An 18,863-nucleotide genomic window follows, 5' to 3' on the forward strand; every position below is an offset into this window, starting at 1 on the left:
GTCACTCTCTCCTCCGTCCATTTAAGTTTTGGGCAGTCAGAAAACCCATGAGGTGGCTTATGAGGAGGTTGGGAGTTGGTGCTCTTTAGTCACTCTGGCCAAGCTCTGCAAATGACCTCCTGGAAGCCTTGCTCTGACAAATCCCAGATGAGCTGTCCTAGGAAGCAAGAGACAAATAATGTATCCCAAGGGCAGCACACGGTCCTGTGGACGACCATTCCTCCTCTCTTGACTGTCCTGAAGAATAGTGTTCAAAGCCTTGTATTCACAGTTCTTTATGTACACACAATGTATGATATTCCACCCATTTCTGTGATTCAGTGTGAAAGTGGGCAGCTGTAGCTTTTTCCCTGCTAGTATATTGTTTCAGCTTGCTAAACTAGCAAATATTATAGGCAAAATAAAAATTTTCCTGCTTTACACCTTTGTTTGACTTGCTAGAAATGCAACCCTGACCAAAAGACCCCAGGCTCATGCACAAAATGGAGATAAAATAAATCTAATCATTAAAACGTCCCTTGAAACAACCAGAGCAGATTTTAGAAAACCTGCAACCCTAGTTAGTTATCTTTCTGGCCCTGAGGTCTGAATTATGAGGTCAAAAATGATTATCAGAGGTCACATGATTCATCACCTGCCGCTGTAAAAGACTGGATCTAAATTGTTCTGCAAAGATATTTATGTACCATTATTTTTAATAACTCCCAAAAAGGATATGCTATGAATTTTTTCATCAGCATACTCTATCTTCTTTAGAACTTCTGTAACCAAGGAACTCTTTCGGTTTTAAATGGAATTTCTATAGGGTTTACACCAGTTCCCATTTTCATTGAGTGTTTTAAGATTCTTCCCCTTGTCTCCTCTTTTCTGAGGGAATAACACCAATGCCCTTTCAACTTATTCAAATCTTTGACCACTCACTGCAACCCATCCCAGTGTAGGAGCAATGCCAAGGATATATAGGAAGGAGAAAACCTAAAACTACACCTCAACACTGCATTGCCTGGTTGTACCCTGATGAATGCCATTTGTCACAATGGCCCTGAGTCAACCAGTAAAGGTTTCATTATGTTTTGTATTTCATGATTAAAAATACAAAGAAGACTCTAATACAATTTTCACTAAAATGGTTAAAATAAAGATTTAGCATTTGAAGGAAATGTCTTTGTTACCTGGGTTGTTATTCTCTTATGCAGAAGGCCTTGGTGCCACATCACACCGTACAATGTATTTAGAATTTGAATTTTTCCCTGATAAGTACCAATTCCTTTTTAATTTTGGATAGAAAATTATTGTGGGCAGTGATTCATTTCATATGATTGGGGGAGGGGGGAGCGGCTGGCTAGTACAGGGATCTGAACCCTTGACCTCTGTGTTGTAACACTGCACTCCAACCAGCTGAGCTAACCCGCCAGCCTCATATGATTCATTCCATATTAACTTTGGAGATTCAATTCATATCAATAAAAATACATCTAATGCAGATTATTGAGGGAACTGTCCTACTGGATACAAAGAAGAAGATATCCAATGAGTTTACAGTAAGTTGAAAGCATGACACTTACATCGATAGCTACCACAAAAGGGTGAAGTGCAGTAAAAAAGATCTCCTGGTAAGACAGAGCTCCTTGGGATAACTAGCTTCCCAGATAACTACGTCAGGAAAGACTAGGTAAGACTAATAAATTATTAATTGGAAATGTTATCTAAAAATACAAAAATAATCAATCAAATATACTTCTTTTAAAAGAATTACATCCTTCAATGTCAATAAACTATACAAATCAGTTCAAAATTGCTATGCAGTGATTTTACACTCAGGCTTTAATATTTCAATATCTAATATTATGATTTGGTCTCAACATATGCCTTCGTGGTTTTCTGTGAGCACATTTACATTGTGATTTTTGCATTTCATGCACATTATGAAGATTATGCAACGTCCTAAATTTTTTTTTTCTTTTAGTTAATAATCAGACAAACTGCAATTTGGTAATTGAGAAGCACACAGATTTTTATAAGGTCAGAAATGATTATCATCACAGGATATCTGGCCTTCGTGCTACCTGGATATTTTGAATCAACTCTCCAAATGTAGCCTTCACACTATATTTTATACATCCAATATAATATTAAACAAGGAGGTAAAAAAATTACCATTATTCTTTTAAACATTATCTTGTGCATACTTTTATATATTATTCTGGTTTTAATTGAGAAGGCTCAGAAGGTACAAGTATATATGAAACAAATTTTTCTTAGGAAACATCTACATGCAAACACTAATAATTTCCATAATAGAAGAGGGAAATTAATAGAACAAAATAAGAGTTATTTCTAATACCAGGACTCAAAACAGGCTACCTAAAAAATTGCTTTTCTACCTGGAAATATCCCTTTCTTGCTCTGTACTATACAAGATTGTAGGCAAAATTTTAGAAAGCTGAAAATCCTTTTAAATAACACTTCCTTCAGCTTTACTCGCATATAATTGCCTCTTCTGGTGCTAATGAGCAGGAGTGTCATGGAATGCAATGTGATTCTGCCGGTTCATTCAGGGTAATGGTTTCATGAGCTAGTGACACTGCCGAGACAGCTAGTCTCAATTTCCTAGAGTACGATAACTGAGCAACAATAAAATTCCCACTTGAGGAAGATTTTCTAACCTATGTAAATATAAATAGAAAACCTATTATCTATTGATAAAAACAACAAAGCAAGTTAAATAAAGTTTTATGTGTTACTGTTTCCCGTAATGACCATCAACTCCCTGGATCATGAAAGTAAATAAAGCACTTCACTTACTGAAATCAATGAGAAACCGTCCAAATCCTTGCCTTTGGTGCTGGGGCATGATCATTATGCAGGAGACATTATACTTCTGCTGGCAAAGCTTTTCCTGAGGGAAGGAGAAACAGATCAAGTATGTCAGAGCTCTCTGCTGAAGTGGGCAATTCCCTGCACCTGCCACTGTCCTTGCAGAACAGTCTACTAAGGTGAGCCAGTGGGTTAGGTCAGGAACAAGCAGAACAATCCTACTGCATTAATCAGACTATCAACAAATCATTAACTCCTCTTAATTATGTCTTTATTCTTGATACTCAGTACCATATAATATAAATAAAGAATCTAAGGAAATATGAACCAAATGAGACAGAATACAGACAGTATGGAAGAAATGCCTTCCTTCCTCAAGCAACTCAGGAGGTGGAGAAAATAACATCCAGAGAGTCACCCAGTGGAGTAAATTAGGATTTAGCCAGCTACGTTGCTAAATAATTATTTACAACTCTGCAACAGCAATCTGTCTTCTGCCTTTAAGCAAATACCCCAGTGAAACTAAAATAGTATAGATGTGGGTAGATGTGTACAAATACATTTCTTCGATGAATAAAAAGTCAAAGAAAAAGTTAGAGAAATAATTAATCTGCATTTTAAACCAGGAAAACAGAACAAAAAAGACAACAACAAGAAACCTCAAAGCCTCCAAACAAAAATGAGATCAAAATATTACCAACAGTCTGAAACCAGGAGGAATATTGGGTGGAATATGGTGAGAAACAGCTCTTACAGTTAAAGAAGAATTTGCAATTTTCATGGGATATGGCATCAGAGCAACAGTATTTTATTCGAAGTACACAGAAGCCACCAAAACCTGTACAGAGAAGATCTGGAAAAGGCTTTTTGAGGTTGTGAATGCTCTGGGTAAATATAAACCACAAATAAGACTGATGGTCTCATTGATGGTACCAACCACATCAAAGAATTACTTCAGAACACCCAGAGCTTTAATGAAACCTATTTGAAAGATGACAGGAAATGGTTGTGGGAAAAAATCCTACAGGGCAGAATTAAAGATTTTTTTGTGAAAAAGATGTGCTCCCAACTTCTGCACATTTCTAGCTGTCTGTGGAGCCTCTAAAAAATGAGGAGGAAGCAATCACGAGTGTCAGTTTTCCTAAGAAGATGGATTCTCCGTTACTGGATGTGCACATCAATGGCAACGGTTCAAATAATTAGTCTGCTTACAGAGTGAAACAAATGGGTCACTTTAGCTCAAGAGAGATCTACTCTGGGTTAAAAAGATGCATCCTTGATTCCTTTCTTTGTCCAGAACTATTCCCACGTTTAGGAGTTTTTTTTGAAATTCAATCTAACAGTGATCCTTTTTCGCCCTTCACACAGGCTACTATGGCTAAATTCTAATCTAGGGATAAAATAACTGCTCCTTCTTTCCTTCCTGTGTTGAGTCATCTGTTACGTGCTTTGGATGTCATATGCATGTAATGATTTGCACGGAACATTTCTAGGTCATCTTGGCCATTCTTTGGCTATTCCAGATTTCGGTTTAAGTATAACCTCAAAGAGCCAAAGCCCTCCACATCCCAACTGACACGATAGAATATGGTTTGATTTGCATCTCATCTTTTAACATGATTATTTTTTAGATTTTTGTTTCACTATGCTGCCAAAGAATATTAGTTTTCAGGAACAGTAAGAAATGACAGTAGCTGCTGCCATACTATAGAAGAAACTGACAAAATGAGAAAAGTTGAGCTTGTCCTGAGTAAAATGTTGGGCACCCTGAGAGGAAGAAAGGCAGAGATTCAAACTGCAAGAGTCACCACCAACTGTATCTGTGGCTACTTCCCAGAGGCCAACACAAGACTCAGGAAAAGGACTATGCAGGACAAGGCAGCCAGGCAACTCTAAGCCCCATGTTTAAACTCAGAGACATTTAGAGAGTCACCATTTTCTAACAGGAATGACAATCATGACCACTATTCTTTTCAGCTCTTTGGAGAAAAAGATCTTTACGAACCTACATAAAAGGTAAATTGTTTTGTAAATTATATAGATTTCCTAATTATTGTTTTATTTGGTGTTAACTCTCTGTCATCTTTTAAATCTGTAATGTGCAAATTAATTTTCTTCCCTTTCATTTTAAAGCTTTACCAAGTATGTAGATTAAAATATTGAGGCAGTTTCCCATAAGTGCTGTTACTTATTCTTATTTTTGTTTATAGTCTCTGGGTTGATTCTTAAATTTAGAACAATTACAGTTTGCAAATTACCTTCATATATATTCTATCTTTTGATCCTCCATAAAAATGGCACTTCTACAAAGCATTCCATTTATATTATGCAAAAGCAAATTCATTAAAATTCACTTAACATCTAATATAAAAAATACATCATAAATACAGGGTTTGTATAATTTACCTGCAAGTCTCATAAGTACTATCTCTGTTTATATACCATCCTGGTACATCTACTTCCTAAGGTGCCAAAGAAAAGTTAAGGTCACTATCTCGGTAAACATCTCCAAACCCAGTTTTCCTTTATTGACATGAGTTATTGCTTCTCAGAAGCCTTTGGGCAGAAGAATGTTAGAAAATTGCTCCAAACCAGTAAAAAAGACCAGCTATCTCCCCTTAATATGTCAGGGGTTTCCCCATGCTAACAGTGGAAATACTTAGGATTTCTAAAGGTGAGACTGCTTTAGAACTTAAAACAACAGCAAGAGACTAAGAGACAAAAGTGTAAACCAGTCATTATATCAGCTTGACTATCCAAATGCCAATGTTCTAACTCACGGAGATACTGTTGACCACAGAGGGAAGATGATGAGGAGAAAGGAGAATTATCTCGTAAATGCTACGTTACACTGAAACCTTTATGTTGATAACATAAAGAAAAATATTAGAGGGAAAAGGGAAATAAACTTAGCAGTTAGAAAATTAAAGGTGCAGGTGGTCTGCAAGGCAGCAATTCTAATGTTACATGGATGGCAACATCCAGGACAGCACAGTGCTGAGGTCCTTTACACACTTCCTAGGCACAATGGTTTTTGTTTTTGTCTTCTTAAATGAGCTCTAAACAAGAACCTGAGCTTTTCAGAAACATGTGTCACTTATTCAAATTACAGTCATAAAAAAGCCCTGTTCAAAGAATTGGGCTCTACCAAAAACATTTTGAAAAAGAAAATGAAGGTCCTGCTGGCTCTTGTTTTACCTTAGAGAAGTATCCAACCAGATGACAGCCCTTTTCATCATTTTTTGTAAGGACATAAAAAAGGAATGGCTCGACATCATAATACAATGTTTTGTGGTCCAGGAAGAGCTTGGCTAACAAGCAAAGGTTTTGGCAATAAATTTTGCTCATATTCCCATCAACCTAGCAAAAAGAAACAGACAACATTATTTAACATAAAAATACCACTCAGTATAAAGTTGTTTCTTCTATATGGTATTTCAGAAAGTTTATAATTTTATTTGCAAATCATAACCTGAGAGATTAAAACACTCCATTAAGTACAGAATTAACCAGAAAACAGCTGTCACTTGGCAAATAAGAGTTCTACCTTCTCTGTTAAATTAAGGTAAATTTAAGGTAGCTTAAACTTCTCTGTACACTACCAAAGGAAAGGCCAAACACTAGCAAAAGAGCAATTTTTACTTGCAATTTATTATGAGTTAAAAATTATCAAATATGTCCTCTCTATTTGAACCAAATAAATCTGAAGTAAAAAAATATAAACAGATCAAAATACTTCTCAAGTAAGTTAAACTTTATGTTGTTTTCAAAAAGGCTTCACATAAAAATAAATAAACTGTATTATTCTGATTCCCCACAAGTATGGATTAGCAAAAGAGGCTTCCATTTTGGTTTTATCCCAAGCATCATTTTAAACATAATTGGAAAAGATAAAATTTCTATGTTGGGAATACTTACAGAGAAAGTGAGATGAATTTCAACCTACAATAAGTACCATGATTACAGTCTACTTCTCTTCAAAATAAAAGAATCAAGCTGTGATACTGATGACTATAGACAGGAGGCAAGGCACAGATGCCAATTTCTTCGATCAAATGTAGTTACTTATTGAAACAGAAAGCACAGCAGATTCAAGAAGAATTTTCCTAGCACTTTTCTTAGGGGAAATGGATATTTGCTAACCAGAGCTCTTTAACAATGAACTTGACTGTTCTCGAGTCTCCTGTGGACCATATGGGTTCTCATATTGCACAAATTATTTTTAGACTTCATATAACTATTTCCCATGGATGAAACCTAGGTCCCATACATAGCAACATAATCAAATATTAGCAACGGGCACAGAGGATACAATTCTCTCTCTAATTAAAGTAAGTTTTTATGTATTCGGGAGTATGGTCCTTTTGGAAATGGTGGTTTATTACAAAAAGATAGATATGTACATATCTGTGAACCAGAAAAACAGAGATGACGATGAGAGGCAAAATTCTGATCAGTTGTGCAAGATCTACTATAAAAAGGATAGATAAAGAGAAGACAGAAAAATAGTAATCTGTAATTATTCTTCATTTATTTTATAAGTTACCTAGGAAATTGCTAAGAGAAGTTTCCTACATTCTATAATTATTAACTCTGATTCTAGAATAGGGACCATGGTCTTATTTAATCCAACTCCTTATCTGTATAAATACATTTTACAAACCTGCTTCTGATGTCTCCCCTCTCATCTCTGTATGGTCCAAAAGCACCTGGAAGAGCAGACCATTCTTACCAGCCTAACAAGACTGCTTCTCTTGCCCCTGAGAAGACTCTCCCTAAATTTCCAAGAGCTTCAACCTCACAGGCTGACTCATGCTGATTTATTTAATAATTACTTAAGGCCAACAATGTTGTTTTGTCCTTTGGGAAACAATGAAACAGTGGTTTCCATTTTATTTTGGTATCAAGGAAAGGTATCAATCTCATGGGGGTGATTTTGCACCCCAGGGGACATTCGGCTATGTCCGGAGATATTTTCCATTGTCACAACTTGAGGGGGTGGTGGTGCTACTGGCATATGGTGGGTAGAGGCCAGGGATGCTGTTAAATATCCTACAATGTACAGCAGAGCCCCTAGAACAAAGAACTATCCAGCCTGAAATGTCAATAGTGCCCAATTTGAGAAACCCTGAGCCTAGCCTTTAGTAAGAAAATATCATCAAACCTTCCCAGCAACAGTACCCTTCTTCATTCAAACTTGGCAAAAGAGGCTGATATAACCAGAAGGGGCTTTAAAAAATTATGAGACAGCTGGAGTTTTACATATCTCTGATCAGTCTTCGGAAAAACCAGTGGGCCCAAACCCAAGTGAGGGAGCCTGGTCCATGTGAGAAACCTACGACCTTCCTTTTACTAAATATGATGGCAAGACACTGTAGGCCAGAAATAAAGAGAGCTGTGGGGCAGAACAATAAATTTCAGTCTGAACAATTCACAAAAACAGAATCCTAAAGGAGAACTGTATTTCAGAGAAAGAAGACATCATGTCTGCTGTGCAAGGAAGGCTTGTTCTGAGCACCCAGGAGTGAAAAACAAGGCACCAAGATGGGTAAGAAAGAGGAAAATAAAGCAGAGCAACAGAAATGCACGACTGGAGTGAAGAGAATAAAGGAGAGAATTAAAAAGCCCTGTGAACGGACAATAACATGAAAGAAAGGCATGGTCTCCTCAAGGTACAACTGACGCAGCTCAACTGGATCCCTGAAGCTGACAGCAGAAACATGACTAAACAAGGAAACTATATAGAGGCAAAGACCATGTGCTACTAAATCAATTCGGAAAACACAAAATGTCTTCAAGAAACCCACAGTAATGGATACACGGCCACAAGGGGTTCCTGTGAACAGCAGAGTTCTGCAGGGGTGACCATCCACCCAGATTGGGGGGGTCCCAACATCTGCTGGGGTCTCACCAAAAGGCTTATCCATCCTGCCAAGACACGGTGGAAACACAGGTGGCTGTGTACCGAGGAGATACATACAGCTGCTCAATTCCCTGCAAGAGTGAGCACCTGCCAGACATTGGCTGGAGCTGCTGAACAAAGCTAGTTTCTCCTGCCAAAGGAAGTGGAAATTACAAAGAGCTGAGGAGATCATAAATTCACTGGTGAATATATCTGGTGTAGACAGGGAGTTGGGGGAAGACAAAAAAGTTAATGTGATGAAGTAGGGATTCTTCATCAATCTAAATGGCTGCTTAATATGGTTAGATAAACATTTCAAAACATGGAGATATTTTGAAGAGCAGTGCCAACGTTCAAAAACTCTGAATTTCAGTGCCAAAATTAAACACACTTTGCATCTCCTAGACACAAATCAATACACAGTCAACAATTAGGAGTACCAAGTTCCAAAAAACTGAGTTTTTTATTTATACACATGCTTACCTCAAATACTGAAAGGTCTTTCCTTCGATAAATTTCATTTGCTGGAGGATGAAACCATCCACACTTCTTTGAGTGTCTTAGCAAAATATTTTTACTTTTCATATATTTAAGACAGAATTCACACAGGTAAAGCTTTGGTAATCTGTTAAGGTTTAAAAATCAAAGAATCTATCAGATTGATTATACTGTTCAGGAGTAGAAGTTAAATATTATTCTATTTTCTCTGAGTGATAAAAAGACTGTATAATAATATCTGAAATAGTTTTTTTTTAAAAAAAAAAAAGGTAAAGAAAAAAGAAAGCCAGTAAAAAGAGAATGTAAAAACAACCTCACATTATTTTTCAATATAATCCATAATATGTGCTGCCTTTATTTTGTGAACAAATAATTTGTTTCCTTAGCAATGTCCGTTGGAAAGAAAGGTTTTCAGACTTGGAACCACTCCTCTAAAAACCAACAGTAAGGATGCTATATAGTCTCAGGTGAGCATGCATGTTTTTCAAAATTCCGATTTAATGTCACATTTCCAATACTGTATATGGTCAGTAGTGTAACTGTAATAACCTTTCACTTAGAAGAGAATTTGTTACTTTTTATATGATCTTCATACTTATGAGAAGTCCTAGAACTTGCTTCCATTTCCACTTCTGGGTCAGGTAACTTTGAAGTTATCATCATAGATTTTCATATAGTCTAAAGCAGTGAATGCAGGGCTAAAAGTCAGAAGACCTAATTTGTTTTCTATTAATTCCACTGTCTCTTTGAGTGAGAGACAAATAGCTTTCTCTCCCCAGCTGACTTTTTCTCTACCTTAAAAATCAGGACACTTTTCATCTGTACCATCTACGTGCTTCAGCAGATATTGCTGGTATTTACAAGAAAATGTTTGAGGCAATTGCCAAGGTCTTTGGGGTACAAGAATGGGGAGAAAGGTTTTAGGGAGAGATACACTGACACAGATAACATAACTGTCAACTCTTGCACTTATGTGCAAATTTTACTCAAAGCTCTCAGAGTACATGACTTATGATTACCCATACAAATCAAATCTCATAGGCATTAAAAAAAATTGTTCAAGAACACACACAGACAAGCAATGGCATAAGCTGGAAAGAGAAATCAAGACTCTTGACTCTTAGAAGTTAACTTCTGGAACACGTGTCTCATTTTGTCCAGTTTACATCAATTGGCCAGACACCCATGTGGTAAAGAAAAGGATAATATCTATTCTAGAAGAAAAGCAAATTTATAATTACTGAAAACTTTGCAGGCTAAAAAATTTGAGATGATACTAATGAAGTGTACCCTGATAAACCTGATGAAAGAAATCTTGCCACAATATACTCATTTTGGAATATATTAGTTCAAGACAATCTCACAGCTAAAACAAATGAAAACTCTGGTACCACTGTGTTCTCTTCATTTTTAATAAGTCGCAAATGGTTCTAAAAGTAAAGAATTGGGGAAAGGTCTCCTAAGGCTACCTAATCCCACCTACTTTCTCCCATTTTTCCTTCTTTTGTTAAATTTCTGTAAGAAACTTTAACATAAATGTCAGAAATCAGAAATAAAACTAACAGACCTAATTAGGAAAATTAAAAAAGGCAACTGGAGAAGAAGCTCTACCAAATATTTTACATTGGCTAAAAAAATTTTTTTTCTGATTTGGTTTCATACAAAACCAACATTCACCCAATTAACCAAAGAGAGAAAGCATGGTGTAGAAGCTAAAAGGCAAGATGTATGAAGCCTGTGTGACTAAGGAGTGTAAGGAATTTACATACTATGAAAAGGTGCTGGCAAAAGCAACAGTTTTAGAATCACTTAGAATTGACTACCAAAGTTTATTTCCTATAATAACCTAATTCCTGCTTTTGAATTGAGAATTTTCCTTCCTCACATACATGCCATTAAAGTGACACACCTGCCAGGCTTATTCCATTACCTTGCATATTCCTGTGGGTAAGGCGAGGAGTACCAGGTTTGGATCTCGTATTTCCCAAATTCTATTACAGAAGGGTACCGGCCACAGTCTTCCACTCCACTTTCACACTCTATTTTCTTTCAGAGAGAAAGAAAAGAAAAATAATGAAATATAGGCATTAGAAGAGGGTATACTTCCCTGACATTTTGCTTTTTTTTTTTTTTTTACCAGTGGCTATCTAACCTATCAAGACCAGAACACTAATCTTAATAGTAAATTTTCACATTGCTAAAAAAACACTATAGGCTCTTGTGAAATAATAATTACCTCTGTATATAAATTCATAGATAAACAAAATAATACCCTAAGAAACGATATGACAAAGGTAGAGAATAAGTACGATGTAAATACATACAAATGCTATTGGACTGGATTTAACAGTCTGTTGCAATGTGTTAACACCGAGGTCATTCTAAGAGGACACAACTATTACACACTTTTACAGTTCCCTGTTCCTCCGCTATGTATTATTTATCCCAACTGTAATTAAACAATCAATTGTGACTTTTGCAGTTTAGTATCCATCTCCTCTTATTTCCCTTATTCCCACATGTCGTAAACTACATGAGGTTAACAACTTGCCTGCCTGATTTACTGCGGTATCCCCAGTGTCTAGAATTCAGTGCCTGACGCAGAACAAGAGCTATTTCTTGAATGAAAAAGTCAGTTTTTCCATGTTGGAATAAAAGGGCTTTAGATTTAGCAGTATCTTTCAGATAATGGCCTGTTGTTTATCACATTTATACATGAATGCCAGAAATAGGCCAAAAACAATAACATTGTTTAAGGACTTCAATTCTTAATTAATTAAGGGATTTTGACATTTATCTTAGCCAAAGAGAAACCAATACAAAGCATCCTGATAGAGGCAGCATGAGAAATGGATGAGAAATGGAGAGATCCAGAAGCTTGTAAGGTAGAAACCATCAGAAGTGTTTAGGCCAACAGGTTGCTACTAAAAACTTAAGAACCCATAGACAACCCCTTCTCCACAAAAAAGGGAGTGGGGGCTGATATTGTTCTACCTGACAATATTGGCCACAGAAACTGAGTGTAGTCTACAGGCATAAAATTTCACAGTTCATAACAAATTTGTGTCTAAGAAGTCCAATAACCTTACCTTACAATGTTTGGGTGGCAATAATTTAAGTAGAGTTAATATTTTAGGTGGAATTATTTACAGAAATTACTGAACAATGTAATAAAAGTGACTACAACTGATCACGAAATACAACATCGCTTTCATCAATGCCAAAGAGTTAAAAATATGAGAAATTGTTCATATGGCTGGCCATCTGTGTTGGAAGAAGCATCAGTAAATTTAAAGGCGATGGTTTTTTTGTTAATGATTTTAAATTGTTATTTTCTAAATTTAGGTAAAAATAATCAGAAATCTATTCCTTCACACCTAGATGCATTTTTCAAAATCTGCTTCAACTAGTGTTACTCAGGTCTATTTTGTGAGACCAGCTGAGCCCTCATCTACTTTTAAGAGTGGAGACAGTTCTACAAAGTCACTGCTTCTGAATGTGTAATCAACAAAAACGGGCATGATAACTGTTAAAGAACCACAAAGGATTGCGAGGGGGATTCTCTTATAAACACATAGTAATTTCATATTAAGAGTTAGAAGCCACATAGTATTCTTCTTACTGATGTGGTACACTGGCCTTACCTCCCAAGAAAGCTCCTGGGCCTGCTTAAAAACATCCAAATCCTCTTCAGTAACGACATCCTTGTTCCCAATCACATTTACATCTGTACTTTCTTGTTTGATGCTTATTTTTATTTCAGTATCTGTCATTTAAAACCAGCAGAAAGTGTATTCACTGACTCGAATCATAAGTAACCACCGTACATTACCAAAATGGTGCCAAATTAGCATACTGGGCAAATAGGGATCTTGCTTTTGAGCTTTTACATCTAAGCACTGCTCATAGATCCAGCAGTACCCTTTCCCCGCTATACCCAAATTCCCTTTCGAATTTATTACTGTCTTTTTATAGCTTTAACAAATACATGAGGGAAAGTAAGAGTAACACAAAGCAAAATTATATTTTTCAACCAAGGTTAGAAGTGATATCAATGTCTAGTTACAGTATTCCCATTATCAGTTTTGAGATAATAAAATCTACCACTTTTTCCAAATAACACATTTTTGGTTTTTGTTTTAGAAAGGGTAACAAATGTAATGGGCCAATCTGTTCAATGAAATCATGAAATCAGTTTTTCTCCCTAAGGTGGATACACACACAGACACGCTCACATCCAAAAGCACACTTCACAGAACCACAGATAAGCTTTGTTGAGACGGAAGCAGGATGAACTTTGTCATGAGAAAGCCATGGAGCAGAGGGGAATGAAGAGCTGAGCTACCCCTGGTTGGAAGCACTGACAGCACACGACCGAACAGCACTGTGGCTGAAGAGCGGCATGAGACAGAACATGGCAGAGGCATGACAGTGGCTACTCATGCAGGACTACAAAGCCATAAGCAACGCTATGAAGGCATCTGGGGGTCCTAGTGTCACTACGAATGGAAATAAATAATAAAAGGAGGGAGAGTATTAGTTGGAAAAACAACATTTTGGAGGTTTAGTCAGCATTAGAAAAAGGTCAAAATTTCACTGCTTCTGTATGAAAGTGAAGTGAGAACAAGAGAAATAGCTAAGACCTATGTGACAAATAGGAATTTATTTATTTATTTTTGGGGGGGTTGGGGAGAAAGGGACGGGACGCAGGTTTGGTTGGAGCTTTGACCTTTTGCTTACCATCATCCTGATCAGGTTTAATCCTTCCGTCTGTCAAGCTCCCCTTCCCTGGTGAGGGGGTCCCCATCTGAGGGGTCACTTTATATTTTAATCTGCCTAGCATCCTGTGCTTTCTAAGGAAAGTTGTTCGCTTGAAGTGAGCAATTGCTTTAAAAATACGTCCTCTAGCCATCCCCCAGCTGGAGGAGGAGGAGTGAGAAATAAACCTACTTCTAATATCTCTTTTTCCAAAGAAATGGGCTTTAGATTTTGCCGTAGAAGATAATTCAGTTTTACGACGCATACGTTTGGGTGGTGCATAACTTGGGTGTCCCTTTTTTCGAGACTGTCCCTGAGTGGTATAGATATGAGAAAGTCCATCAAAGAGTGCCTTCAGCTGGCTGTTATTAGTAAGACTGCTAAAGGAGGGCACACTGGACTGGCTGGAAGAACTCTGGGGAGAGGTAGAAGAGGTGGAAGTGCTGGACTTTTGTGAACTGGGGCTCTGACCAGAGACGGGGATTGGGGGTGGAAGTGAAGAAGGTGGAGGTTTTAGCTTTTGTGTGGTACCTGTAGCCAACACATGAGAAGTGCATGACTGTTTCTGAGAGACCTTTTTCCTTGGACGATAGTGCTTTGAAAAGTCTATTATTTCACCTCGTGATCTGCGACCATCAGGTGATGGTGTAAAAAACTTAGTAAGGCCATCAATGAGCCCTTTGGTTTTCTTGTTAACTTTAAGTGTAGAGGCAGAAATGTAGGTGGAGGTGGTGGTGATTTTGGTGGTGGCACCAGGCCGAGTGGGGTCTGTAACAGCCAATCTGCTGCTTGAGTCCTTCCCAGATGCAGCATGACCAGATGAAGGTGTGGTACAGACTTTAGTCTTTTGACCCCTACCAGGTGACCCCCTTCCTGTGAATGCATTCATGGATCCTTCATCACTGGTTACAGACCTAGGCAAAAATTTAGAGAATAGTATCAGCATTTAATAATAGAATTATAAAAGGTATCTAAAAACAAATTTATAGCAACTAGACGCATTTGTTGTGCTTAAACCTAAGAAACTGAATTGCAACCCTAAGAATTGTTTTTTTGTGTGTGCCACCACCTAGATGTTTCTGTTGAAAAAGGTAACAACTACATTTGCATACCATGATTCTCCTAGGGCCCATCGAACTGCTATTGGAAGAAACCATGTGGACCCAAGGGCAAGTAGGAAAAATCTTAAAAAGACTAAAAGAACACCCAATGCTTTAATAATAATTAAATAAAAATAAGTTATTCCTTGTGTTGTCACAAGTAATTATGATTTCCTGAAATGCCTTTTTTTAAAGTATTAGAGGAAATAAGTCATATGTGTCATCTAGAAGCAAAAGAATAAGCTTATCTAATCTTTAGTTTTTAACCCAATTAAAAAATTTATATCAATAGAATTTGGGTATGTCTATAAATTTGTACTTAAAAAAAAAGAAAACATAAAAAGATAACTTCTTCCTCTCAGCAGTTTATGCTTAAGATGATACGATAACCAATAATACTCTCTTAGGAGAGAAGACAATTAATTATAGCATAAAATATTGCTGAAAAAAGGACAACAATAGCAAAAAACTAAAGAAATGATTAAAGAAAAGCTACAGCAGGTCAGACATGACATGGAAAATCTGGTGAAGAAGCGGCACATTTACCATGGTCATTATCAGACACTTGGCATCAGAATCTTTCTTTCCTGGTTCTGCCTGATATTTCACTTCATTTGATGCTGGGTTCTGCCCATAGTGCCGTGTGGTCAACAGAGACTGGAGGTCACTCCACTAACAAAGCCGCTTACGTGAACAGCAGCTGAATGTCTTCACCTCAGGGGCTTGGGAAGCTACCCATTTTGTAGCAGAGTTTTACACAATAGAGACATTTGCATGTGAATTATGACAATGCTGGGACTCAAGAATGCACTTTCAAAATTATCAATTTAACTGAAGGCTAATAATGAAATGGAAGCCTGAAAATGATATGATATTGAATTATAAATATATCTTGAGTAATTACAAATAGAAGAGCGCATTTCAGTGGTCATCTTGTACACAAGGACTTAATGAACAAACTTCAGCAGTCAGCTGAAGGGGAGGTCAGTGCAGATCAACGGGGCAAGCCACTAGGCTCATCTGAGGCAGTGCAAGTGCCAGGAGTTTTGTCCGACACCACTGATTTAGCCAAATCAGGTTAATGCTGGAGATCAGTAATGTTACTAGAAGACACAGCGAGGATTACCAACAGACAACTCACCCAGGCTAAAATTTGTTTCACATCAGAATGCTGCATTTGGACTGTATCTGGAATCAATTGCCCAGAAAGGATAATATGCTTATAAAGCATGTAAAAAGGAAAACTCCCTAGACTGTCTTAAAAATTCCTAAGCTCAAAGGACAATTTTGGACAAACAAAAAGTTAGAATTGGTGCCAGATGCAATTTTCAGCTGTGTCCTTTGTTTATAAAGTTTATATCCTAATTTGGTTTTTTTAATTGGGCCCTGAAGATACAGTCCCATTTTGAGAAAATGCTTACACAGGATGAATACAAAAACATCTATCTTCTACTTCAAATGATATTAATATGAAAGATTTTATTCATAAATATATTTCATGTTTGCCTCTAGAATGTCTACTGGTTAAACAGTTTTCATAAAATTTCACAGAAAACTCCAGAAAGGAGCCTGAATTTTCTATATCTCCTTTGGGAAATAAAGGCACAGGAGGATACTATTTTTCTGATGGCAGGTAATATAATAAACTGCTTCAGATAAAATTAGGGGAAAAAATAATAAGCAAGTATGTTTCTTGGTGTTTATTCAAGGCGTGGGCAGAACACCTATTCACTTCTCAATCACAATGACTCTTTCTTTCGCTAAGCCTAAAGAGATGATAACAGTCTATGGGTAGAACTTCTAGAGATACGCAAGTCTCCTGATTTCATTTGTAAACATCTTAATGCTGATAGTCAAGTCTATACTCCATACAGGTTAAAAATATATTCATTTCACTTCTTATCTTTTCTCTACTTTTCCAACTAACTCCTGATAAATGCTCAACTGGACTTTAATGGCAATGATATGGCAACAGGATAGTGGAAATAACTGGGATTATCATGGTAGATCTGCAGGCCACTGCAAATATATTATTTTATATGTACGTCTGCACACATGGCCAGATGGCCCTGTCTAACTCTTTGGAGGCAAACAGTCACTTGCTGGTTTCTCAGAAGCTCCCATTTCGTAAAAGGGATCTTAAAAAGTGGTAATACTAAATTAGCATCAGAAGAGAGAGGTATTTTTCTAAAATGTTATCTGGAGTGAAGAAATAGATTCACTACAAACATGAACAAATCCCTCCCTTGTTTTAAAATTCCTATGCAAATATTTATATAATTAAGCTATCCTAATGCTCAGCCAGTAATAAAGTAGGCTGAACGATTGTTTCCAACTCTTACATTCTGCTTCCATCCTGCTACTTAAACATGTCACTTAGTATCACAGCTACTGCCACCAAAAGACCCTAAAATGCCAGTGAAAATTAAAAATGTTATTTTCAAAAAATTTCCATAGTTTATGCAAAAGGAGAAATAGTCCCCATCTACTGAATTAGAAAAAAAAGCACACTAAAAAAGTCTAACAAAATCTAAGAGGGTTACAATCACCTATATTGTAAAGCATAACATAAAAGATTTCTTTTGATAAGATCTCAACCTACAACAATCGTTGCTTTAATTTATTTTTCGGTCGTCCAATGGGTTTTGCATATCGTCGTTTTATTTGTGCAGCTTTCTCATGAAGTAGTTTTCTTCCCTTTTTCTTTGGTCTGCAGACTTGGCAAATCCACATCCCTGAATTAATATATATATAAGAAAAATAATTTAATGTTTCACTTTAGAAGATATTAAATATAAGGTGCAGCTGTAATAAGCTGCCATAGGATGCCTGTATGCAGAACTTTACTCCAGAAAGCGGGTCATTCCCTCTCTCATTCTCCTTAGGAAGCCATCACTACAGGTCAATTTTCCTGGGGTCAAGGTGGTAAGAGCAGAGACTGCCCTGTGTCAGAACTCTTCCATAAAGCTGTTCCCAACATATCACTAAGCCTCCCACCACCACAAACACATGAAAACTCACCCCGTCAGGTATTATATATCTTTTGATTTGAGGGAGACGTTTTCAAAACAATCAGTTTTTGGAACCTCTAAGGAAAAAGTTATTTATTTTATCATATCTTTCTGAATATTTCCAACACCAAAAAACAATCAGTATAAAACATAATTTTAAAATCGAAACAAATTTTTTTAAGTACTGTGGGGCTTATATATTAAATAATTAAATTTATATTAAATAATTAAATTATACATATAGCATACAGAAATATGATAAAGGATAAGAACTGGAAGATCAGAAAAACTGAAGCCTGTAAGAAAGTTTAGCATATCAAAAAAGTCATATTCTAAATCTCTGGGGAAAGGATAAAATGATTCAACAAGTGGTGACAGAACAAATAGCCATCTATCTGAAAGGAAAAGAATTATTTCCTGTCCTTTACAAAAATAAATTCTAGACAGATGAATATTATAATATAAAAAAATAAAATTTACAAGTACCAGGAAAAACATGTGGATATTTATATAATTTAAGCATGACTGACATTTAAAACTGAAGCCATAAATAAAAAGATTTGTGAATTTGACTACATAAAAAAAATAGAGCTTTTGCAAATCAGGAAGAAAAAAGCAGAAAAACCCCAAGAGAAAAATGATTAATGAAGAAAAACAGGTACTTTACAAAAGATGATATAAAAACAGCCAATAATCAAATACAAAAAATGTTCAATCTCACTACTTAAAGAAAAAAATTATCAGACACCCTTTTTCTATTACCAAATTGATAAAAAT

General features: G+C 36.4%; 1 protein-coding gene across 4 annotated transcripts in view; it reads right to left on the reverse strand.

Annotated features, from left to right (window-relative positions):
* KAT6B (lysine acetyltransferase 6B) overlaps positions 1 to 18,863 on the reverse strand; it is a 185,990-nt gene that overhangs the window by 36,347 nt on the left and 130,780 nt on the right. For 2 of the 4 annotated variants that reach the window (XM_063102113.1, XM_063102115.1), the window contains 7 exons: positions 17,678 to 17,810; positions 13,958 to 14,889; positions 12,862 to 12,983; positions 11,148 to 11,263; positions 9,203 to 9,344; positions 6,016 to 6,177; positions 2,806 to 2,899 (listed from right to left, as the gene is read on the reverse strand). In XM_063102113.1, coding sequence (XP_062958183.1) covers positions 2,806 to 2,899; positions 6,016 to 6,177; positions 9,203 to 9,344; positions 11,148 to 11,263; positions 12,862 to 12,983; positions 13,958 to 14,889; positions 17,678 to 17,810 — 1,701 coding nt within the window. The remainder of the gene's footprint in view (positions 1 to 2,805; positions 2,900 to 6,015; positions 6,178 to 9,202; positions 9,345 to 11,147; positions 11,264 to 12,861; positions 12,984 to 13,957; positions 14,890 to 17,677; positions 17,811 to 18,863) is intronic. The other 2 variants (XM_063102116.1, XM_063102114.1) reach the window with 2 other exon arrangements.

This window comes from Cynocephalus volans, chromosome 7, assembly GCF_027409185.1.
Source record: "Cynocephalus volans isolate mCynVol1 chromosome 7, mCynVol1.pri, whole genome shotgun sequence".
Lineage (NCBI taxonomy): Eukaryota > Metazoa > Chordata > Mammalia > Dermoptera > Cynocephalidae > Cynocephalus > Cynocephalus volans.